This window comes from Phyllobates terribilis, unplaced genomic scaffold (genome assembly GCF_046119375.1).
Source record: "Phyllobates terribilis strain yellow unplaced genomic scaffold, ASM4611937v1 Scaffold_4__5_contigs__length_816908805, whole genome shotgun sequence".
In the NCBI taxonomy this organism is placed as follows: Eukaryota; Metazoa; Chordata; class Amphibia; order Anura; family Dendrobatidae; genus Phyllobates; species Phyllobates terribilis.
In genome coordinates, this window is record NW_027362764.1 from 252,237,412 (window position 1) to 252,263,466 (window position 26,055).

Sequence of the window (26,055 nt, forward strand, 5' to 3'; positions counted from 1 at the left end):
GAACACTATATATTGCAAATGTAGTATAGTAGTATATAGTGTAATTAGGTTTCTCCTATGAAGCTAAGCCTCTGGGTGAGCTTCACCGGAGGCCTAATATAACAGCCATGAGGGCCTTCAGCAGGCCTCCGTCTGCCACGGTTACCCTTCAGCTCTCTGCAATCAGTGATTGACAGCAACATTTAAATGGTTAACAGCAGTGATGGGATCTGGCTTCAACTGCTGTTAGAGACAGATGTTGGCTGTGTAACACAGCCGGCATCTGCTACAGCCACGTATGGAACGTGCTCAGCTCCTAAGCCTGCTTAACACAGCCCTCTGCGATGAAAATTTTTAATCACAGCTTATTAAGGGGTTAAAAGTGTGCTCAGCTTTGGGAAATCCTACATGTTAGAAGTGACCTGTGACAATAAGCTCATCCCAATGTTTCCATCAGCTGGAACCCCCAATGCACAGATGTAACGCAGGACAGGCCAGGTCCAGAGCGAGATGCATTCCTAATAATGGTTCTCTACTGTGACTGAGAAAGGAGGACCCTGAAGGGGGAAACCAAACTTATCCTTTCCAAATTCTCTAGTAAAATATATTAAAACGAGATTTCAAACTTGAAATGGAGTTAAACCACTTTTTATTTGCAAAAGGTTTTTATATGACTTTTTAAAAGATTATAATTTTTGGTATAATCTCAAGAACCCTCCCAACTTGTTAATGGACAGAGGGAGGCTAGGATGCTAGCCTTTACCATATGGCTAAAAGGCATTCCTAGATACTTATTATATTTCTAAGGGAAAAAAATTAATATACACATACTGTTAAATAATGCAACCCAACTACATACTTACAAAATTGGTGCAGTTTTAATATATGTAGCACTAAAGATCCAATGTTACAGACAACAGCAAACTAAAAATGTGACAGTTTTGGGAATATGTGAGCACAATCTAAGAGTATAGTGATAAGTTCATGTTGAAGGCCTTTAGGACACTGTAAGGTAGAAAAAAATAAAACAGATATCAATACGAGAACCATGATGGGCGTTTACGTTTCTGCTCAATAATCCTCTTCCCCTCATCTTCAGGATGCGGCTTTTCTCCTTCATAGAGAACTACAGTTTCCACAGTGGGGGCTTTGAATGGCCCTCCTTCCACGGCTTGTATCTCCTTCCTGATGAGGTGCGTTTCCTGGCGAACTTTCTCATAGCAGAATCCACATAGAACATGTTTCAGTTTCAGGTGCCCGCATTTTGGACATGTGTCAATGTTATTCTGAAAATTAAGGAAAAAAAAATAATTATTTCCATCCAAGCGGAGGTGCCTTTGTCATTTGTCTACTACACTGCAAAAACTGGTGTCCATATGAGGATGCCCACATGCTGCACTGATAAGTTACAATTACAAGACCTCCAAGTGGTTCTTATTCTAGGTAGTAAGGCTGAACAAGTCCCAGCGAACCAGGGAAGCACTTGGGTTAAGGTAGACGGTACATTACATTTTGGCTTGTTTCTCACTGACGTCTGAGGAAGTTCTCACTGATAAATAAAACAAGCAAAAATGGGCCTTTAAGGTGGTTTTACGCCAAAGGTGATGTTCACACTGAGACTTTGGATGAGTTTTTGGAGCAAAAACTGAGCAGAAACTCAAAAAATATTCCTCAAAAGCTTGGCGTTTCCATTTAGTGTCTGCTCCAAAAACTCAGCAAAGACCAAGTGTGAACACCCGAACACCCCCCTAAGGTTCATAGCAATTTGATTATCTCAAGTCCTGGAAACTCCAGGTGAAATCCTGAAAGGGTTACTTTCTAGTATCAAATGCCCTAAAAAGGTGCGCCGTTACCTAAGCAATTAGAAATTCCCCCAATATTTACCTCTTCGATACACTTTATGGTTTTTGCTGCCCACAGATCAGTGATGTAAACACTAGACAATGGCTCATCCTCTTCTGTGAAGGTGACAAAAGCATTCAAGGGATTGTCCACTGCTGGGCATCCCCTGAGCATCGCTCCAGTGCCCCACATAAAATAAAGACATTTAATATCTGCCTCCCATAGCTTTGCTGTTCTTGCAGTATCCTGCTGTGACGCATTACTGAAGGGCTGATCAGCAACTGCTGATTGATTGCAGCAATGAAATGACCACCAAGAGATACTGCACCACGAACACAGGAATGGCACTGATGGAGGAGGTAACAAATGTTTATCTTATGTGGGGCACTGGAGTGATCAAGAAGGCTTGTCCAGTAGTGGACAACCCCTTTTCAATGCATGCGCAGAAGAGTGGAGCCAGGGCACCAGCCACATAGGTAAACCACATGACAACCACAATCTTTATTGCTATGAATGCTGCAGCAACAAGGGGGAGCTTACGGAGAAAAGCAACTGATGTGTCATGATCCACCCATTATACAGTGGCTTGTGAAAGTATTCACACCCACCCCCCTCCCTTTGGCTTTCAACCTATTTTGTTACATTACAACCGGTACTTAAATATTTTTGCAATCCGATGTGTGTGATGCATCAGCACTAAATAGTCTAAGTTGGTGAAGAGAAGGGAGTATCTGTCCATACGACCACAATAAGCCGTACACTCCATAGAGGTTGCCTTTATGGAAGAGTGGGCAGAAAAAAAACTTTACTTACATGCAATAACTGTAAGGCTCATTTTGAGTTTACCAAAAGACATGTGGGAGACTCCCCAAATATAAGGAGGAAGGAGCTGTGGTCAGATGACCAAAATTGAACTTTTCGCCACCAAGGTAAACGCTATGTCTGTAGCCAAGCCAACACAGCTTATCAACCCAAGAACACCATCCCCACAAGGAAACATGGTGACATCATCATGCTGTGGGGATGTTTTTGGGCAGCAGGGACAGGGAAAATGGTCCAGGTCGAAAGGAAGATGGATGGTGCGAAATACAGGGATATTCTAGAGCAAAACCTGTTTCAGTGTGTCAGTGATTTGAGACTGGGACGGAGGGTCACCTTCCAACAAGACAATGACCCAAAGCATACTGCTAAAGCAACACTCGAGTAGTTTAAGGGGAAACATGTAAATGTGTTTGGAGTGGCTTAGTCAAAGCCCAGATCATGATCCAATTGAGAATCTGTGGTCAGACTTGAAGATTGCTGTTCACCAGAGGAAACCAGTTAACTTGAAGGAGCTGGAGCAGTTTTGCCTTGAGAAATGGGCAAAAATCCCAGTGGCAAGATGTGGAAAGCTCATAGAGACTTATCCAAAAAGACTTGCAGCAGTAATTGCCACAAAACGAGGCTACAAAGTACTGACTTTAGAGGCTGGATAGTTATGCACACTGAAGTTTTCAGTTATTTTGTCCTATTTTTTGTTTGCTTCAAAATAAGAAGAAAACCAAATGTTCACAGTTGTAGGCATATTCTTTACATGAACTGTTCATGATGCAAACCCTCAAAAAAAAAAACAAAGCTCAAAAAATGGCAAGGGGTTGAATACTTTTGCAAGAAGTTGTACAAAGGTACTGTTCGTGTAAGTCCGTATCTGAGGGGGGGTTATTTTGGCTTACTTAAAGGGTTATTTCCATCTCATAGACTTACAGAACATCAACAGGATATGCCATAAATACCTGTTAGTTGCAAGTTACTGAAGGGGGAAAACATCTATCTAAAGAAAATGGATTATTTTTGCTGCTTCTATCAATGGAGAGGTGGCCATGACATGGCATGCGTGCTTGGCTATTTTCAGACCTCTCCTACAAGTGAAGTGAAAGAGCTTTCTCTCCATTCACAGAAGGCAGGAGAAGTGGTTTGGGGACCATAGTTTTTGAGGTATATGAACATTCCAGAATAAAAAATACATGTACATAGCATCTGAGTAAAGCCAATTCGTTCTCTCGATGCTATGTTGGCACTCAGTAACACCACTTTGCTAGAACCTCTAGTCTTAGACTCATGACTAACGTTCAACTCATCCAACATATGAGAAACAGGAGGATACTATGCCGAGATACAAGCTTGTTAGATCATCCTCACCTCATTTCCTCTATAAATGAAAATCGCATGACGCAATTTGCAGAGGAAAAGAAACTGCTGTCCTTAGTGCGGGTACATAGGGTTATCCTACAACTCCACACCAGAAAATCTATTGCTAATAGGCATATCCTGGTGTATGGCCATCATCACATTCTACTAGTCACAAACTGCACATAAACACCTCTAGAATATGTACGTGCAACAAAAACATATTGGTAAAACTAAAAGTGCAAATTTTACAATACCTTCTCTTTCAGAAGTTTTTGTGGATTTCTTCTTCGGCAGCGATTTACTTCTATTGTTCTTCTGGATTTAGGGGCAGCCATCCAAAAGATACTATCAAGAAAACTGGGCACATTATCAGAGGCATCTTCATCGGATTTCTCAGAGGGACAGGAAAATGGAGCTGGGACCGCTAGAGCTGCAGCAAAGAAAAAACACACTGATCATGAAAAGGGAAGATAAATGGCAAGTTTTGAGCTCCTGCTACAAGCAAGACCAAGGCTGGAAGCACAGGGGAATGTTTTGGGGCAGCCCAAGATAAATCCTCTAGAGCATACACATCAAACTCTGGCCCGCAGGGTGATTATATTTGGCCCACAACACCATATGGAGGACTATGTGGGGACATTATTCTGAATGGAGGACTATGTGGGGTCATTATTCTGTATGGAGGACTTTTTGGGGCCCATTATACTGTGTGGAGGGCTGTATGGGGATCACAGTTGGGGCATCATACAGTGTTGGGGTCATCATACTTTGCCAGGGGAGTTGAGGTGGTAAAGTAGGGTCATCATACCGTGCGTGTGAAGTGTACTGTGGAGCAATTCACAGTGGGCATATCTTACGGTTTTTGGGGGGCACTTTTGTTGGCATTAAACTTTATGGGGCAATGAAAGAGCAATCTAGGGGTTTTAATAGGAGGAAAATTACTTAGTAAGGGCTGCAAAGTTGTGAGATATGCTCTTCTGTGACCCACTCGAATATTACATTTTTTCTTGGAGGGGGGCCCCCCAATTAAAACTTCTGCTATAGGACCCCATGATTTATATGTACGCGAGGAAACACTTAATGCTCTGGTCATGTGGTAAGTCTCTAAAGGAAAAACTTCCTCAATTGTACACATTTTTTAATAAATATCAAAGTTGGCCTTCGACTTTGTCCAAGTTTTTAATTATGGCCCTCTGTATATTTGAGTTTGACATCCCTGCTCTAGATGTTAGAGAAGGTGGAGGCTAAAGAGGAGGAAAAGACTGGAGAATCATTTCTTACTGGCAGAGATGTAGTAATGTGAGGCTGCAGGTGACTGTGAAGCCATTGGAGACACCAGAAAAGAAGGGCCAATGGAGAATAGTGGGAGGGATAGAAAAGTCTACTGGTAGCATTAATAGAAAATTAAAATTGAGAGAAAATAGTAAGCGGTAAACCAGACAGAAGGGAGATTTAGTAGTTAGGCTGCACTCGGTACACTGTGTAGTGGCCACTCCTGGGTATTACAGATTGGCTCCTATACACATGATCTAATCAGCAACAGAGCTGGCCCCTGGCACCAAAGGTGATAACAGCTGATTGGTGAAGGTGCCCCTCGGATAGAAAAGACAATTCCTTTACATACGAGAAAGTGACAGATACATGAGAAGAACCCGTCATTCCCATGAAGCAGTTTTATCCCATTTTGGCATTACAGGTGCATAATATGCCCATACTAATAAATCCCGAGATAGGAATGTAGTAAATAGATGAAAAGTTGTGACTTTTAGTATAGACAATTCTAAAAAGAATTTAAAAAAAAGGGTCTGGCTTTTTTCTTTTTCTTTCCAGAAACAGTACATAGATAAGAGTAATGTGCTTTTGGAAACAAAAAAGATACTTTCTTCTGATCTTCGATAGCTGATTTACATTACTTTACAGGGACTATGGTTACATACAGAATAGTCCATAGGCTCCTTCAAGTACTGGAGTCAGGGTGGGATGAGAAGTCCAAGAGGAGGAAATGTGGACTGGTCCTGGCACTGATACGCCTCCACGTGCCCCTTGCGTGCGGAGATACGCCCCCACGTGCAGAGATACGCCCCCACGTGCAGAGATACGCCCCCACGTGCAGAGATACGCCCCCACGTGCAGAGATACGCCCCCACGTGCAGAGATACGCCCCCACGTGCAGAGATACGCCCCCACGTGCAGAGATACGCCCCCACGTGCAGAGATACGCCCCCACGTGCAGAGATACGCCCCCACGTGCAGAGATACGCCCCCACGTGCAGAGATACGCCCCCACGTGCAGAGATACGCCCCCACGTGCAGAGATACGCCCCCACGTGCCCCTTGCGTGCGGAGATACGCCCCCACGTGCCTCTTGCGTGTGGAGATACGCCCCCACGTGCCCCTTGCGAGGGGAGATGTGCCCCTTGCGAGGGGAGATGTGCCCCTTGCGAGGGGAGATACGCCCCCACGTGCGGAGATACGCCCCTACGTGCCCCTTGCGTGCGGAGATACGCCCCTACGTGCCCCTTGCGTGCGGAGATACGCCCCCACGTGCGGAGATACGCCCCTACGTGCCCCTTGCGTGCGGAGATACGCCCCCACGTGCGGAGATACGCCCCTACGTGCCCCTTGCGTGCGGAGATACGCCCCCTACGTGCCCCTTGCGTGCGGAGATACGCCCCCGTGTGCCTCTTGCGTGCGGAGATACGCCCCTACGTGCCCCTTGCGTGCGGAGATACGCCCCCACGTGCGGAGATACGCCCCTACGTGCCCCTTGCGTGCGGAGATACGCCCCCGTGTGCCTCTTGCGTGCGGAGATACGCCCCCGCGTGCCCCTTGCGTGCGGAGATACGCCCCCTTGCGTGCCCCTTGCGTGCGGAGATACGCCCCCTTGCGTGCGGAGATACGCCCCCTTGCGTGCGGAGATACGCCCCCGCGTGCCCCTTGCGTGCGGAGATACGCCCCCTTGCGTGCCCCTTGCGTGCGGAGATACGCCCCCGCGTGCGGAGATACGCCCCCGCGTGCCCCTTGCGTGCGGAGATACGCCCCCACGTGCAGAGATACGCCCCTACGTGCCCCTTGCATGCGGAGATACGCCCCCACGTGCGGAGATACGCCCCTACGTGCCCCTTGCATGCGGAGATACGCCACCACGTGCCCCTTGCGTGCGGAGATACGCCCCCATGTGCGGAGATACGCCCCCTACGTGCCCCTTGCATGCGGAGATACACCCCCACGTGCCTCTTGCGTGCGGAGATACGCCCCCACGTGCCCCTTGCGAGGGGAGATGTACCCCTTGCGTGCGGAGATACGCCCCCGCGTACCCCTTGCGTGCGGAGATACGCCCCCGCGTACCCCTTGCGTGCGGAGATACGCCCCCGCGTACCCCTTGCGTGCGGAGATACGCCCCCGCGTACCCCTTGCGTGCGGAGATACGCCCCCGCGTACCCCTTGCGTGCGGAGATACGCCCCCGCGTACCCCTTGCGTGCGGAGATACAACTCCACGTGCCTCTTGAGTGTGGAGATACGCCCCCGCGTACCCCTTGCGTGCGGAGATACAACTCCACGTGCCCCTTGCGTGCGGAGATACGCCCCCGCGTGCCCCTTGCGTGCGGAGATACGCCCCTGCGTACCCCTTGCGTGCGGAGATACGCCCCCGCGTACCCCTTGCGTGCGGAGATACAACTCCACGTGCCCCTTGCGTGCGGAGATACGCCCTTGCGTGTGGAGATACGCCCCTGCGTACCCCTTGCGTGCGGAGATACGCCCCCGCGTACCCCTTGCGTGCGGAGATACGCCCCCGCGTACCCCTTGCGTGCGGAGATACAACTCCACGTGCCCCTTGCGTGCGGAGATACGCCCTTGCGTGTGGAGATACGCCCCTGCGTACCCCTTGCGTGCGGAGATACGCCCCCGCGTACCCCTTGCGTGCGGAGATACAACTCCACGTGCCCCTTGCGTGCGGAGATACGCCCCCGCGTGCCCCTTGCGTGCGGAGATACGCCCCCGCGTGCCCCTTGCGTGCGGAGAATACAGTTCCTCATGTAATATGGCCTTCTTACCTGGATGGAAAGACTGCACTCCTAGAACTCGCAGAAGACTTTGTTCTGCTCGCAGGCTCCATGTTAGCAACAACCTGACAACTCCTGCAGCCGGTCCCCCGGACAGCGCCATGTTTCTGGTGACCTCCTGTCTGTCACCCGGTATTGTTATGCGCATGCGCGCTTAAGCCTATAAACCACGTGACGACGCCAACCACAATAGGGTGCCGCCGCCAACCGTGGAGTACGTGTGGTCTCCAGTTATTACACAAATGCTATTGAAATCTCTCTTGCTTCTACAATGTATATATAAGGTAGCAATAGTAACGGAATTACAATATTATGTTAGAGATTATGGACCAGACTACAGTATACTGCACACATACAGCTGTACGTCTGTCAGGACTACAGTCCCTAGCATGCAGCGCGCACTCGGCAGGATGTGACGTGGTGACGTAGTGACGCTCGCCGTGCTGCTCACATAGAGGAGGAGCAGAGAGAAGATGGCGGAGCGCGGTTACAGTTTCTCTCTGACCACTTTCAGGTGAGTGGCTGCTGTGTGTGGCCGCGCTGCTCTGCGGCTGAGCCCGCGGTGTCAGAGCCGGTCCCGGCAGCCTCCTCCACGTCACCCGTGTGGCTGAGCCCCGCAGCCCTTTGTGTGCTCGCACGGACGCACTTTGCAGAGTCACTGCTGTCTGCCGGCCTGCGTCCAGCGTGGGAGGCGATGTGCGGCTTTTATACGCTGTGTGTGACTGGTACCGGGGGAGGACGGGGGTGATGCCTGTGGGGCATGGAGCCGTGGGCTGTTACCTGATGGCCCCGCTGTCTGGTGTAAGGCTGTGCTCAGGAGGGCAGGATGCTCGGCGACACCACAGATGGCTGATACCCCCGAGTAATAGCGCTCCAACAATGGAGGGAGGCTGTGCTCTGCATGTGTCCTCTGGGGGCTGCACAGGCCGCAGATGACCAGTGGAGGATCTCTGCACTGTACACGGTTTCCAGCACTTCTGCCCTTGTCATTTAGATCTGGATCTACTCTCGTGGGAGTTCATGGAAACTGCTGCAGCAATGCTGTTCATACTGTGCCTGCAATGTGTGAACATGGTCTAGAGCAGGGGAGGGGAATATTTTTTTTTCTGCCAAGGGCCATTTGAATATTTATACAGATCTTGTTAACTCTGCCCACAAAGTACATCCTGGCATCATTGCACGCGCCTCAGCACTCAGTAGTGAACACTGTGGGCTCACAGAGGAAGAAATGAATGTGCCGGCAACCATCAAAATACAGCTGCTGACCCAGTGACCTGCCCGGGGGCCAGGTAATAAAAGGTCATCGAGGGCTGTAAATGGCCTGTGGGCCTGAGGTTCCCCACCCCTGCTTTAAAGAAATGACTGATTTCTCCTATTATGTACCCACCCCTGTGGACTGCACTGGAGACAGGAGCTATCCAGACTTGCTTGTCTAATGCTCTGATATTACTTCAGTAGGCAGTTGGGGTATGCTGGGAGTTGTAGTTCCTTACAGCTGTTTGGAGGCATTAACCCCCCCCCCTCCCCCACCCCCCAAAAAAAAGTACTTTTCTCAATGGCTGACTCTACCCCTACAATGTCGGTGTGATCTTGCCATATGATAGCTGCAGCCTTTCATTGTCGCTACGTGATGTAATGTCACGTGACCACCAGGGATCGCAGTGTTGGTCAGTGAGGTAAGTGAAATTTGTTTTTAGTTTGTTGGGTGCTTAAAGGGAATCTGTCACCCCCTGGGAGATATCAGGCCTCTACTATGGGCATACAGGTGATAGAAAAGTAAATCTATACTTACCTGTATGGCCCATAGCAGAGGTCTGATTGCAGAGAAAAGAGTTTTAATCAATTATTTTTTCCACAGGCTTAGCAGGTGGGGATTGCTTGGCGTTCCCCGAATATCTGCTTATTATTCCCCTAAATCCCTGCCTCTGCTTAATTATCATACACCCCCCCCCCCCCCCCCTTCACATCACAGTGCCATGTGACGTGCGCTGTACTCCCTGACTTCAGGGCATGCGCAAAGCGCCGCTCGCATGGAGCGCGCTATGCTTCACCCTGGCCCCGTCTACCTGTGCTCTGCGCGGCAGGTTTCTATTGCGCCGGTGCTGTAAAGTGACAGTGACCTCCTGCACAATAGAAACCTGCAGCGCAGTGCACGGAGAGATGGGGCCGGGATGAAGCAAAGCGCGCTCTGTGAACGACTTTGCATGCCCGTAAGTCAGAAAGCACAGTGCACATCACAGGGCTCTGTGACGTGAAGGGGGGGAGAGGGGTATGATAATTAAGCAGAGAGGTGGGGATTAATAAGCACATAGGTGGGGATTGCTTGTCGTCCCCCGGATGCCAAGCCTGTGGAAAAAAGAACTGATTAAAACTTTTCTCTGCAATCAGACCTCAACTATGGGCCATACAGGTATGTATAGATTTACTTTTCTATACCCTGTATGGCCAGCTGACCTATTAATATGGGCATACAGGTTATAGTCCTACTTGTATGTCTCACATAAGATGCCTTGTTGTGGATAAATCATCTTTTATCACTTATATAAATGACCTCTTCCAGCCTCTGGGGAGGACGCTGCCCACAAGATAACCTGCCTCTTTGCTTTATTATCCTCTTTCTCCTCCCACACCGTCACTGTCACGTAAGGTGTGCGACCCGAAATCCTGTGCCTGTGCATTCCCACTGCCGTCCCTGTTCAGCCCTTCTATGGTCATTGGCTTCACTTTTGTTCCCCAGAGAGTCACTAACTTCTGCTCCTAGAAGGGCTGAATAGTGACGACAGTGGGGATGCGCAGGCACAAGATTTCCATCCGCACACCTTGCGTCAAAGGGACACAGTGACAATGTGGGAGGAAAAAGATGGGATAATAAATCAAAGAGACAGTGTTACCTTCCTCCCCTTAGGCTATGTGCCCACGAAGCAGAAATGCTCCGGATTTTTTCTGCATCTCCCTGGCAGGAAAACGCATGCAGATTTTACATGCGTTTGGTAGAAGCGTTTGTCAAGCGTTTTCGCATGCGTGTTATCAAGCGCTTTCTAAGTGATTTTAGCATCACTTGGAAAAGTGCTTGACAAGTTGGTGACACTATATAAATCCATGCAAACGGCATGGATTTATATAGTGTGACCAAGTTAATAGTTGAAAAAAAGAATAAAAACGGTAAATAATAAAAAAACAAACAAAAAAACATTATACTCGCCTTCTGATGGCCCCCCGGTCTTCTCTCCGGTGCGTCTGGTGTCTTGGGCTGCTTGCGGTAGTGTAAATGGACTTTCCATGACGTCATTTAGTCTAAATGACGTCATGGAGAGTCCTTTTACACCATCACGAGCCGCTGGGGAGCCGGACGTACTGTGCAGGAGACCGGGGGCCATCAGAAGGTGAGTATAATGTATATGTTTTATTTTAAATTACAGGTACTATGCTACCCGAGTCTGGATGATATTCTCCTCTTGTCCAGACCCGGGTACCATCCGCACATTGAATCGCTTAATATCCGCATGTGCACATGTAGTCATGCGGATATTAAGCAATTCAATGGCGGAAATTCCGCCGCGTTTCCGCAAAAATAATGGACATACTGCAGATTTTTCCTCAATGATAATCCGCAGAGGAAACTTCCGCAGCATGTGCACAACACATGAAGATTATCATTGGGGACCATGGGGGACGTATTACCAAGCATTTTTTAAGCGTTTTCGCTGCGGGAATTCCGCGGCAAAACGTTTGAAAAATGCATAGTGTGCACACAGCCTAAGCCCGGAAGAGGTCTCCTACATAAAGTGAAGATTATTTTTCCACAACAAGGCATCTGAACTGAGGCATACAGGTAGGACTATAACCTGTATGCCCATATTAATAGGTCAGATCGCTCTAATGTGGTGAGTTTGACTTTTTTAGCAGGAAAGAAGCTGTCTTAACATGAATAATTGTTAAAATTGGAAAAGTTGCTTGTAAAAATCAAGCGGCTGCAATTTTAATTTTTAAAAAAATTCTCTTTACAAGAACAAAGGAATCTTTAATATTGTTTGATGCCCGTTGTCTAGGTTACTGGCCACCACTGCAGTCTAGCACTGTGGTTGAGCATGTGCAGTAACTTATAGGATATCCTAGAGCCCTGTAAGCACGGATGTAAAGCAGGCGGGGTTTCTAGAGTCTCACAGCTTGGACCAGCGGTACAACTATACTGCTGACCCGAGCTGTCAGTCTTCAGGAGTGCACCCCTCACAGCAAACGAGGTCGGGAGGCAGGTGAGCGGTGCACTCCTGCCGTTAAGTGATGCATTTGCTATAAATGAACATGTTTTGGTTAACCTGCTGTGGATTTTGAAAAAAAAATACAAACAAAAAAAAACACTTGCATCCATAATTTGCTGCCTTGATCTGCACAGGGATTAACTAGGTTCTTAGTACACTAATGTGCAGCTTTCCACTATTGAATTTGTAACAAAAATGGATTTGCTGATTTATTTTTTATTTGTTTGTTCTTTGACACCTTCCACCATTTGTAAGTGGAAGGGAATTACCTAGACAGGCATGACACAGCGTTTCAGCTTTCACTTTCACTCCATGCAGCAGGAAGGAGGAGGATGGGTGAGCAGTCATCTGAGCTGTGCTGTAAAGTAAAACTGCAGGGGTACATGGCGACTAATCCGATTGCAGTGTGGTGTTGTGACATTGCATCCAATGACTCCCTATGGAGAGGCACTGCAACACAAATGTTTCTAAATGTGCTGGGTTTTCTGTGACACACAAACTAACCTCCAGTAATCCACTTTTTTTTTCTTGTAGTAAACTTGTGTACCATTTTCACTCTTTTGAAGTGTATGCATCATGTCACACTACTCATAAAGCTATAGGGGTCTGTGTTGTATATTCAGATGAAGCTGGATGCACAGACATGGGTGCATGTTTTATGTGTAGATTTAGCTGTAGCTTTGAAAGGTGATATAAATGCAATCCACAGCAGAATACATTGAAATTGTATCTGCATAAATCTAAATAAAATAATAAAATCTAATAAACATGAGTACTACATGGTTTTTCAAATTGTTCATGCATTAGTCTACATTCCTCCATCAGTTTCTAGCTAATCAGTTGACCCTCCCACAATGGTGCATTTCCTTATTTGTTATCTGTATTTTCTGTAATGGCTGCATTGTATTATACAGTTATTTTTCCTGTGGTAGTCTCTCTCTCCCCTCCCCTTTACTAACATCCATTTCTTTCCTTAGTCCTTCAGGTAAACTTGTACAGATTGAGTATGCATTGGCTGCGGTAGCTGCAGGAGCACCCTCTGTCGGGATCAAAGGTATGTAGTATAATGCTGGTCATCTTTCCTGCAGCTTAGGATGCATACAACCTTGTAAAAGAAATCTCACCAAATGTCTAAATGTGGCATTCTGAGTTACATTGATTAAAAAGATTTCAGGTCAAGTCCTGTTATACAGATGCTTTGTATGCTGATTCTCCGAACGCCAAGGTATACATGTATGCCCTGCCATGGCAGCCGGGTAGAGAAGCAAGAAACGTAGTATTGCTTTGAGATGGTATTGCCCCTTTTATCTGAACATGATCTTTGTACTTTGCGGAAGTGGTCACCTTTCTACTTCCTTTGTTTCTAGCTGCAAATGGGGTCGTTTTGGCAACTGAGAAAAAACAGAAATCCATATTGTATGATGAGCAGAGTGTACATAAAGTGGAACCAATCACCAAACACATAGGCATGGTATATAGCGGCATGGGCCCGGATTACAGGTAACCTATTACTTGGTTTACAGTGATCACCAGTAATCAGCAGATCCATTCTTCTTGTCATGTTCTAAGGTCTTTGTTTTCCTTTTCTTGTTAGAGTCCTTGTTCGGAGAGCCCGAAAGCTCGCCCAGCAGTACTACCTTGTGTATCAGGAACCTATTCCAACAGCACAGTTAGTACAGAGAGTGGCCTCTGTCATGCAGGAGTATACACAGTCTGGGTAAGCTCCTTCATCTTGGAGGAGATTTATTAAAGGGCATATGAGTATAGGGAGCAGATTCTATCTTTGCCATGAAAAGCAATAGTAATGCTATGTAGCATTGACTACTGCACCCAGTGCTGTGACTTTACACCTCTCCCATTTTGGGTATTGCCAAAAGGGGCGAAGTAAGTCTTGAATCGCATTGCAGCGCCATATTGGTGACTGCACTGTGATTTAAAGTGTGTGGAGTCCCTTGTGACGTTACTCACAAAGAGCAAGCTCTTTCAAAACGGTTAGTGCTGTGGTGGTGAGCACATGCTTGCTCTGAAAGTACTGCCTGGTGCAAAGGTGGTGAGCCATTCAAATATCACCTGTGTGACCCTTGGCTATACTGTCAGAGCACAAAGTGTGCTCACTGCCATGGCCCACAAGTAGAAACAAGCAGAATCTAGACCTGCATTTATTATATCTGTGACTGAGCCAGAAGCATGGGCAGTGAGCACATCCCATGCGCTGAAAGGTTGCTAAAGGTTAAATGTAAATATAGTACTAAGCTTCAAAACATGGCACATAGCAACCCCTAAATGCTCTCTCCCACCCCTAACCCAGCTGCATATGCCAATGAGCATGTGCAGTACACACCTTATACAGGCGCAGAATAGGAGATGGGAGACAAGGGTTCAACCCTATATTGAAGGCCAAATTTAACATGGACCAATACAAATGGCAGCCTCCATTGGTAGTGTGAAACAAAACCCCTTTTTAAATTTAAATCACTCCTCCCTCCCCCCCTCCCCCAATACAAATTTTTGTCATACCAGAAAAAAAATAGCAAGATTGGTGCACATGTGTTATGGAGAAAAGTTTGTTTTTATACACCTCCACAGCTTTAAGAAATAAACAAAAAGAAAACTGTATAGCTTATCAGAAGTCGACGTGTTTTCTCACTGCCTGACAAGTTTAATGGAAATGGGCATAAATTTAACTTGCACCACTTTTCTGGTGCACAGAGGCAAATATGCTACAAGACTATTAAAAGCCCTAGAACTGTCACTCTTACTGCAGTGCTCTTTTCATTCATGTAAATGTCCCCCTTTGTTAGAGAGAAATAAGTGGTTAAGCCTGATAAGTCATAGAAATAACCATTTATCCACCCTTGTATTGGAAGACTTATCAATTAAATCCAGAAAATGTCTCTACAATGATCTTGGCTGTTTTTTTTCTGTGACAGCTGCTTTCTTTAAATTGGACTTCTGTCGTCTTCTCAAACAAAAATTCATAACGAAATGCCCATTTTTACTTACATTGTAGATGCTTATCTCATAGGTTTCACTGCATAACATGCCATACATGTGATAACATTGAAAATCCACAAAAGCAGCTAAAAATCTGTTTGTCCGACCTCTGAAATTTTTTTTTTCCTTTTGCTAATTCTTGCTGTATTGTAAAATACAACACTCCTATACTTTGTTTATTTTTCGTTCCTCCTGAATTTCACTTCATTGCATGCACCTAGTTTGTTTACATGCTGGTCTGACAGACCAGCCAGCTCCAGAGCTAGCCCCGCCATGCCTGTGTCCAGCACCGCCCTCTGCCCATCCACTACACACAATGGCTGTTAGTCTCTTCCCTTGCACTGGAAATAACAGCAGTGTCCTGTGCCCTCATCTGTGGAAAGCGGCATCTACCTCACATCTATAGTTTTAATAAAGTTGTCACGTCCCCCCCTACACTACCCCTCATACACATATGTTAAATACACATATTTTACACATGTGTGTAAAATATAATGTATGCACACATATATACTCTTGTGCAGGTAGTCAGATTTCTTCATGTCACTGAACTCCATAGCAGCAGAGGATTTTGGGTACTGTTGGAAATTATCAGCTAGCACACACTGACCTAAGCCATGCGATCCTGCACTCAGCCCTGCGTTGTCCCAGCACTGATCCTCCCTCACCCTCTCCTGTGACTCCTGCTGAGCTGCTGGTAACATCACAGCAGACAGAGGAATGTCAGAGCTGCAATGGGAGCAGGAGCTCAGTGCCTTGGGCCCACCCACCTTCTCTCATTGGTTATTGCTGTTTCCCTGCTCCTTTTCATTGCCTAAGTGTGGAAGAGACCAGGAGCTCTGTTGGAGATTTGGATCTGGGAAGTTTCACTGACTTGTAAATTAGCTATGCTGGCCTGAAGCAAATGCCTCCCTGCCCAGTTTTCCCCTGACACAGTGCGGGCTTATATGAAAGGGATGCCAGCACTGATTAACTGCTTAGTCCAATCAGCTGATAGAAGAGACTGCTCTGTATAGTCACAGCACTTGCTGTGAATATACTTGAAATGTCCCTCTTCCTCACAGCTGATTGGACTGAGCTGTCCAAACAGACCAGCCCTGCATGATCCAGCTCAGCACTGCCTCGCAGCTGGAGGAAGAAAGTGCTTTCTGTGTAAGCGCTGGCATTGCTTCCATCACTTGCAGAGTGGAAGGAGTAGGAACTGCTAGCGACTGTGCATAGTCTGTTGTGACTTTGCGTCTAGTCTGAACAGAAACTCTAGAATGGGGTGACCAATCCTCCAGAATCAGGACTGAGGCTGGTCACATGCCAAATTTGGTATCTAGGCAACGATGCGGAATGCTGACAGTGAGTATAATACAAACTGTCAGCATTCTGCAGCCTAGGTCCAAACAGAAATTATTCAGAAAGCCCAAACAACCCCTGTAAATCTAATATCATGTCGGATATGTAAGTTCATCTTATCGTATATAGTCTTTTACCTAAATGATAAAATAATTGCAATGTTTCTCTAAAAGTGACCGGAGGCAAAGCTAAAGTTTTGGGGCCCGATTCATCAAATAGAATTCTAGAGTAAAAGTTTTAAGAAGTCGCAAAAGTTTAGATGCGACTTGGCTCTTTCGTGTCCGTTTCTCTCAGCTCTGTCAAAATGGTTGTAGCTGGGATGCCAGTTTGGCGGCCACTGGTCATTTAATTCATGACCAGCTGCAGCATTCGCTATGTCAAATCTTTCACCAGCAGGGACTAGAGTAAGGTTTTTGGCAAGGTACACAGCCCTCCTGATTCACAAAGAGGCATATGTGAACAACTCTAGTTTTGATGGATCGGACTCTGTTTTTTGTCTACCACGTTCCCACCTCCACTATTTCCATGGCTTTCTCACCACAAGTTCTAGTAACTGCCAGCTTGTGAATACTGATCTACACTATGGTATTTTGTATAACCTCCTACCAGCCACACACCAAATGCAAATGTTCTAATAGGATGCAAAATTAGTAACCTGTTCTTTCTCCTAATGTTTAGAGGTGTACGTCCATTTGGAGTCTCATTATTAATTGCCGGTTGGGATGAAGAACGACCATATTTATTTCAGTCCGATCCTTCTGTAAGTAATGTTGATGTACAGTATAGTTCTTTGCGTAAGTTTACAACATGCATGACTGTATTTGCTTCCTTTTTTTCACTTTGTTAAAGGGGTTCTCCAAATTGAAGTGAATTTCATACTATGGCTAACTACTTTAAGTCAATATTCCCTTTCATTTACTCTCTACTCTAACTTTCTGTTTTGTGTTTTGTTTTGTCTCCCAGCATGCACTGGGTGTTCTCAAATTGATAATTAGGGGGCTAAGGCTGCCATCACTCCCACTGCTTTCTTTCCCTTCTTGAAACAAAGCCTCCATCGGGAAGTGGGGCAGCACTGCAGTCACTTACCACAGCTTCTGTCCCCTGATGTCCTGTTTCAGCAGCTGTGATGGAAAATGGCTGTAGCTTCTTGGGTTGCTCAGGAGCTTCAGTCAACACTGCTTCTGTTCCCACCTCGTTCACTGAACAAGACGTCATCAGGGGGCAGTGATGCAATTGGTGTGAGTGACGGGGCAGTGTCAGAAGCATCTGTCACTACCCTCTGACGATGTTTCAGTGAACGAGGCGGCAGGTACAGAAACAGTGTGGACTGAAGATACAGGGCGGTGTGAGAAGCTGTGGTCTATTTTGCATCACCACTACTAAAACAGGACGTCATCAGGGCATGGAGGTAAAAGAAGCAATGGTAATTTCTGCAGTGCCACCCCCTGATTCTTTCTTTCAGGGTGGAAAAAAGTGGTGGGAGTGAGAGCAGCACCATGAGGACTATTTGTTTGAGAATTACCCCTTATTAGTGTTGTTTAGGGCTAAACAATTTATGACCCGTCCTATAGATTGGTGGGCGTCCCACCTGCTGCACCTCCACTGAACAGTTTGTCTGCTCCTGCAGCAGCCAGTTGTAAGCGATGTACAGAGCAGATTACCGCAGCCCTGTGCGTTTAGTATTTGCTTCCCTGTACTGCATCGCCTTTGCTATCCTTGTGAATACTTAGCAGCGGCAACTAAGGCTGTGTGCCCACAATGCGTTTTTTAAGCGTTTCCGCAGCGGCAGAAACGCTTAAACGCATGGTAGAAGGCCTGCAATGTCCGCCCAATGATGATCCGCATGTGCTGTGCACATGCTGCAGATTATCATTGCGGAAAAAAAAACGCAGCATTACCAATTATTTTGCGGAAGTGCTGCATTTTCGCCGCCATTGACTTGCATTAGAACGCGCCAATTCCGCAAGACTGCATCTGTACTTGCGTAATTGACGTGTTCTAATGTGCGAATGGTACCCGGGTGTGGAGGAGAGGAGACTCTCCTCCACACCCAGGTACCCTAAAAGCTGTAAAAAAAAAGAATAAAATAAAAAATTTTCACCTTCCGACGGCCCCCGGACTCCTTCCCTGGAGGGGTGAAGGTGTTGGTCTGCTCCTTTCCTCACAATGTGCTTTCCAGGTCATCCCCCCCCCCCCCCCCCCGGTTCCCTCACTTATGTTTCCTTCCTTTTCAAGTCCACACCATCAGACTCTCTAAACCCTTCTCACTGCGAGTGGCAGTTGTGTATCGCCCTCCAGGCTCCTCCCGCCAGTTCTTGGATCACTTTGCTACCTGGCGTCCTCACTTTCTATCCTGTGACATCTCCACCCTCATCATGGGCGACTTTAACATCCCCCATCGATGATCCCCTCTCCCAATCTGCCTCTCATCTACTTTCTCTAACCTCTTCATTCGGCCTCTCACAGTTTACTAATTCTCCTACCCATGAACACTGTAATACTCTGGACCTGTTTTTTTTCCAGTCTCTGCTTGCTGGATGACTTTACCAACTCCGCTCTCCCGCTCTCGGATCACAACCTTCTTTCCTTCTCTGTTAAGAATTGTCTCCTCACCCGGGACACCCCCACTTACCACACTTATAGGAATACACGTACCATTAATACCCAGCAGCTTATGGACAATCTCCACACATCTTTAGCCCCCATCTCCTCCTTCTCCTGTCCAGACTTAGCATTGTCACACTACAATAATACACTGAAGAGTGCCCTAGATGAAGCAGCTCCTTCTACTCGCAGAAAGACCTGGCACACGATGCAAACACGTTTTCTTCAGCGTTGCTCAAGGTGTGCTAAGCATCAATGGAGAAAATCTTTTAGCTGAGGACTTCATCCACTATAAATTCATGCTCAAAACCTATAACTCTGGCCAAACAATCCTACTTCACCACCCTCATCACTTCAATGTCCAACAATCCAAAACGACTTTTCGAAACCTTAAACTCCCTCCTGAAACCTAAAGCACAGGCCCCCACCACCAACCTCAGCGGGGAGGATCTGGCCACTTATTTCTTTGAAAAAATCAACCACATCCATCAGGACATCTCAGCCCAATCTCCTCAGTGCCTGGATCCCCTTCCCTGCCGCACTTCAAGCTCACTTGCCATATTTGAGCCTGTCACAGAAGAAGTTACCCAGCTCCTCGCTTCTTCTTGGCCTACAACCTGCAACAGTGACCCCATTCCTTCACATCTCCTGCAGTCCCTCTCACCGGTGGTCACCACTCACCTGACTAAAATATTTAACCTCTCTCTTTCTTCAGGTATCTTTCCCTCCTCATTTAAACATGCCATCATAACCCCTTTACTTAAAAAGCCATCCCTGGACCAGAACTGCACTGCTAACTACAGACCTGTCTCTAATCTTCCTTTCATCTCTAAACTCCTGGAACGCTTGGTCCACTCCCGTCTAATCCGCTATCTCTCAGATAACTCTCTCCTCGACCCTCTACAACCTGGTTTCCGCTCCTTAAGGCCCCGTCACACTTAGCGACGCTGCAACGATCCCGACAACGATACGACCTGTCAGGGATCGTTGCTGCGTCGCTATGTGGTCGCTGGTGAGCTGTCAAACAGGCAGGCTCACCAACGATCAGGGGAGCAGCGACATCGTGGAAAGAATCTTTCCACGATGTCCTGCTCTGGTTACCAGCCTGCTGAAGCAGGAGCAGGCTGGTAACCATGATAAACATTGGGTTACTAGGGGCACACGTGCCCCTAGTAACCCGTTTATCATGGTTACCACTCTGCTACGGTGAGCGGGAGGTTACCGCTCACTTTAGCAGGCTCGTAACCATGATAAACATGGGGTTACTAGGTGCGCGTGTGCCCCTATTAACCCGATGTTTATCATGGTTACCAGCCTGATCCCTGCTCCCGCTGGTCACACACAGCGATGTGTGCTGACCAGCGGGAGGGCAATGACTAAAAAATGGTCCAGGACACTTTGCAGCGATCAGCGACCTCACAGCAGGGGCCTGATCGCTGCAAAGTGTCACACATAGCGACATCGCTGGTGAGGTCGCTGTTGCGTCACCAAAACCGTGACACAGCAGCGATCTCGCTATGTGAGACGGGGGCTTTACACTCCACTGAAACTGCACTCACTAAAGTCTCTAATGATCTACTAACAGCCAAATCCAAAGGTCACTGCTCCCTGCTGATTCTCCTGGATCTCTGCAGCATTTGACACTGTGGATCACCAGCTCCTCCTCATTATGCTCCGCTCTATAGGCCTCAAGGAAACCGTTCTCTCCTGGTTCTCCTCCTACCTCTCTGACCGCTCCTTCACTGTATCTTTTGCCGGCTCCTCTTCCCTCTCCTCATCCCCTTACTATCGGGGTTCCGCAGGGCTCAGTCCTAGGCCCCCTCCTCTTCTCTCTATACACTGCTGATTGTTTGTCCAATAGGGGCAGATTTGGGTTCCAGTATCATCTCTATGCTGACGACACCCAATTATACACTTCTTCCCCTGACATCACCCCCACCCTAATACAAAATACCAAGGATTGTTTGTCTGCTGTGTCTAGCATCATGTCCTCCCTCTATCTTAAACTGAATCTCTCCAAAACTGAATTTCTTGTGTTTCCCCCCTCTACTAACCTAACTCTACCTAACATCGAAATTACCTTGGAGGGTTCAACCATAACTCCCAAGCAGCACGCCCGCTGCCTTGGGGTCATATTCGACACTAACCTTTCCTTTACTCCCTATATCCGATCACTCACTCGCTCTTGTCACCTGCATCTTAAAAACATCTCCAGAATCCGATCTTTTCTCACTTTTGAAACTGCTAAAACTCTTACTGTCGCTCTTATTCACTCTCTTCTGATCGGTCTCCCTCTTGCCAAAATTTCCCCCCTCCAATCTGTCCTGAATGCTGCAGCCAGGGTCGGATTTCTGTCCAGCCGCTTCACCGATGCCTCCACCTTGTGCCAGTCATTACACTGGTTACCCATTCGCTACAGGGTCCAATATAAACTCATTGCTCTCACCCACAAAGCTCTCCACAGTTCTGCACCACCTTATATCTCCTCTCTCATCTCAGTCTATCATCCTACATGTGCCCTCCGTTCCACAAATGACCTAAGACTAACATCCCCCATAATCCGAACCTCGCACCTCCGTCTCCAAGACTTCTCTCGTGCTGCGCCTGTTCTCTGGAATGCTCTACCCCAGACGATCCGATTGATGCCTAGCCCCGATGTCTTCAAGCTCGCTTTAAAAACCCATCTCTTTAAACAAGCCTACCACCTCAAATACCAACTAACTTTCCCCTGTTCCCTCCTAAATACTATTCAGAATATGCTCCCTACTGTTCATCTGTCTCTACACCCTCCATGCACACGATAACTGCACTCGGTAATTGAGTATTGCACCTGAACATGCAGGCTGATGACTGGATCATACAGCTTTATATGATAATCCTGACTTATAATTGCCTGACCTGAAATAACAAGCACTTTTCACCTATTGTGTCCCCCCATTTCCTTGTAGAATGTAAGCTTGCGAGCAGGGACCTCACTCCTAATGTAACTGTTAAACTGTCTCACCTAGTATTGAATTTGTTTGTACATGTCCCCGCTTAATTGTAAAGTGCCGTAGAATATGTTGGCGCTATATAAATAAAAGTTATTATTATTCCCTGTGCTGGCAATCGCGCAAGACTGAAGGACCTGCGGTGACGTCAGTCATGTGACGGCAGGTCTTTCAGTACAGTGTACCGTGATCTGCCGGCAGCCAGCACAGGAGCGCAGCAAGTCTTGGGGGGCCATCAGAGGGTAAGTATAGGTTTATTTTTTTACATTCTCTCGGGTCACACTATATAAATCCATGTTGTTTGCATGGATCTATATAGTGTGACCGAGCTGTCAAGCACTTTCCAAGTGATGCTAAAATCGCTTGGAAAGCGCTTGACACCCGCATGCGGAAATGCATGTGCACGCATGCTTCATTTTTGCATGTCCCTGGCAGGAAAACGCATGTACAATCTGCATGTGTTTTTTCTGCCAGGGAGATGCAGAAACGCTCAGGAAAAAATCCTGAGCATTTCTGCATCGTGGGCACATAGCCTAACACAGTTTATAGAGCTGCTTTTACGTTGCCTACATTCGGCCACTACCAGAACAGATTTTGGCTGATCTATGGTGATGCCAGGTGTCTTCACCCCCACTGACCTCATTTTGATGACCTATCCTGGAATAGCTCTTGACTTGCTTAGTCTCAGAGAGGTTCACTTTAAAGACTATCAGCTGATTCATGCTGCTAGTGCATCGGAGAAGGTGCCCGGGACACGCCTGTCCGACTAGTCTCCAGTGCGTTTTTTCTTTTTCCCTCTCTGAAACCACTGTGTTTCACAGTCAAACATATCTGGCTGAGTTCATACAGCCAGTGCCTGATCAACAGGCAGCAAGTATCAGCAGTCATATTCTCTTTAAGTTGAATATTTGACATGGAATGTGGCTTTACAACACCAAAAACCTTAAAGGAGAAAATCCTCTAATAGTACTTAATTTCCATTAACTTTTTCCTTTTAAATATTTCTTTCAGGGGGCTTATTTTGCATGGAAGGCTACAGCAATGGGAAAGAACTATGTAAATGGAAAGACTTTCCTTGAAAAAAGGTACAAATGATTTTTCCTCAAGGTACATCTTTTCACAGCGAAGTGTTACAATGTGCTAAAGTTGAGAAGTTTGGTGGGGGAGGGGAATGTAAGAGCCTGGCTTAATTAGAATGAAGAAGGGATTGCTACTAGGAAAGTCAGTGAATTGCTGCTTGGCTCTCTCAAAGGTGGTTTTACAATGTTATGCAGAAATATTTTTATCACAGCCATCATTAGCCGGGAAAGTCAAGGATCCAGCATATGATGTAACTGTAAGGGGTAAAGGTAAACTGTGCTGAAATTACAGTAACTCCAGTGGCAATACTGGTCCTGTTTAATTTTGCACCCCAATAAATATATATAATATAATGTACTCCCTTCCCGCAGTGGCACTGTTCTGAGTGGGTGACGTGACATTGTTGCCATGTGCTGGATGTAGCCAATAAGCGGTCACTGTTTGGCCTTTACTACTTTGTTAGAGAGAACGTCCACCCTGATGGAATACTTATGAGCTGCTACATCAGGCGCCTGGAAGCAATGTCACATCACCCTTGGAGAACAGCAGCGCCAACATTGCTGGATTGGCTTCGCTGTTAAAGAGTATCCATTGTTTTTATTTTAATTGGGGTCTTGAATTGAATAAGCCGGGTGTGCCCAGTAGTGAACAACTTCTTCTGTTTTAATAAATAGGGATGGGTTCTTCTCATTAGTTCATCCAAAGACTATTTATCATGATAGACAGTGCACCCAAAACATGGTAAAAGTAAACTTTCAGCAGAGTATTTTTTTTCCTTTCAGATATAATGAAGACCTGGAACTGGAAGATGCCATTCACACAGCTATCTTAACACTAAAGGTATTGTCATGCAATGAGAGAAATGTGATTGGATGTGGTGAATAATAGTATATTGGTGATACTACTGTCTATATTCCAACAGGAAAGCTTTGAGGGTCAGATGACGGAAGATAACATTGAAGTGGGTATCTGTAATGAAGCCGGATTTAAGCGACTCACTCCTGCAGAAGTCAAGGATTACTTGGCAGCTATAGCATAAATGGCTTTCACTTGGGAAGGTCGACTGGTGTAGTTTTTTTTTCTGCCACTAAAGGATACAAAATGATTTTCTTTGCAGACTTTTTTTTTTTTTGCATACTTTCTTATTTCTACCTGTCCGACAGATCTTTTTAAAAATGATATGGATCTAACCACAATAAACGGTATCAAACAGAATATCAACTTCTGTCTTTTCTTGCTGTCCTGTGACCAGTTGTATGTGGTGAGGTGTGTTTTTGTTTTTTATAAGCTCTCCATGACTTTTTACGTACATGTATTGTCCCTGATTTTGATCTTTCCCCACACATGATGGCTGAACAGCCGCAGTGGCGCAGAGCTCTGCTGTTAACCTTTAAATTTTGCTGCCAATCTGACAGCATCATTTGAGAGAGACCCACCCCTATTACTAGACGGGAAGGCCGGAGCACAAAATAAAAGGGCAACTTCCTCTTCCTCCTTCAATGTGGTTTCCTGCCCTCTGGATGTAGGAGCCTTGAGTACATGACTAGAGCAGCTGTGAATCATGGAACACCATAGTGTGTTCTATAGCAACCTTTAGGTAAGAATGGCAGTGAGTACAGGGGCCCAGTTGGGCGCTGAAATGCTAACATCAGTCTGGGAGAATCTCCACATAATGATTCAGTACCTATCTATGGTTGATGTTTGGCCTAGAGCCTTGTGGATTGGTAACGGGGAAGGTGGCTTGCTACCTGGCGTTTCTCGCTTAGGTGCTGTGGCTTAGTTGGCTAAAGTCTGTCTTGTGAACAGATCCTGTGTTTGATTTTCTAGTATGGTCTTGTGTATTGAGCCTCATGACTGGCCTCAGCTTGTGTATTGAGCCTCACATCTGCCTGGCCTCACGTCCCATGGTTGACATGCCCTCTCAGGTCTCGTGTTTGGCCTGCTGGAAGGGTTTCAGGCCTCTTCATGGTTGTGGAAGAGCCTGCCACCTTAGGTCTAGGATTTTCCTCGGCTGTCTGCCTCACGGTGAGACTTGATGGGGCCTTCGGTGGAGTTTGAGTTTCAGTTGTATACAGTGTGGGGGTATGGCTTTTGCCTGGTTAGCCAGCTAACTTTGGGCTTGTAGATCTTTTTTCATTAAGGTCTCAAAGCTTCACTACTAGTGTTGAGCCACCCCTGTAGTGTTCGGGTTCGGTTCGTCGAACACCGGGATGTTCGAGGAACTGTTCGTCGAACACCTTAGAACACCGTTGAAACCAATGGCAGGCAAACAAAAACATATAGAAACACATAGAAAACACCTTCAAAGGTGTCCAAAAGCTGACAAACTGTTCAGAAGACACTCTCTTTAAAAAAGCCGGCCGGCAATTCAGCAGCGGCATACACCGGTACCCGACAATTTAGACAAGAAGGAATAGAGCATCACACATAGAAACATGTCAGTCACATATATATCTAATCTATCTAAGAAGTACAGTGACAGTGTTGGTTACTGTACTTGTCATTTAGTGTAAAGGATCTATTAAAAAAAATATTAGTGTTTTCATGCACCGTCTCTTTAAAAAAGCCGGCGGGCAATTCAGCAGCGGTACCCGACAATTAAGAACAGAAAGAATAGAGCTTCACACACAGATTAGATAGAAACATGTCAGTCACATATATAATAAGTACAGTGACAGTGTTGCTAACTGTACTTGTCATTTAGTGTAAAGGATTTATTAAAAAAAAAA

At 46.5% G+C, this 26,055-nt stretch overlaps 2 protein-coding genes across 2 annotated transcripts; one reads left to right on the top strand and one right to left on the bottom strand.

The window, feature by feature from the left end:
- Positions 1–835: 835 nt before the first annotated feature.
- On the bottom strand, positions 836–8,240 carry MRPL32 (mitochondrial ribosomal protein L32). Its single transcript, XM_073678215.1, has 3 exons — positions 8,047–8,240; positions 4,245–4,420; positions 836–1,265 (listed from the first exon to the last, which is right to left on the bottom strand). Exons 1-3 carry the CDS (start codon positions 8,201–8,203, stop codon positions 1,014–1,016), a joined length of 585 nt encoding a protein of 194 aa, XP_073534316.1. The 5' UTR covers positions 8,204–8,240; the 3' UTR covers positions 836–1,013.
- A 175-nt stretch (positions 8,241–8,415) lies between these two features.
- PSMA2 (proteasome 20S subunit alpha 2) lies at positions 8,416–24,541 on the top strand. The gene is made up of 8 exons (XM_073678214.1): positions 8,416–8,569; positions 13,292–13,368; positions 13,682–13,814; positions 13,909–14,031; positions 17,331–17,412; positions 23,258–23,331; positions 24,109–24,166; positions 24,249–24,541. Exons 1-8 carry the CDS (start codon positions 8,529–8,531, stop codon positions 24,363–24,365), a joined length of 705 nt encoding a protein of 234 aa, XP_073534315.1. The 5' UTR covers positions 8,416–8,528; the 3' UTR covers positions 24,366–24,541.
- The last annotated feature ends 1,514 nt before the right edge of the window (positions 24,542–26,055 follow it).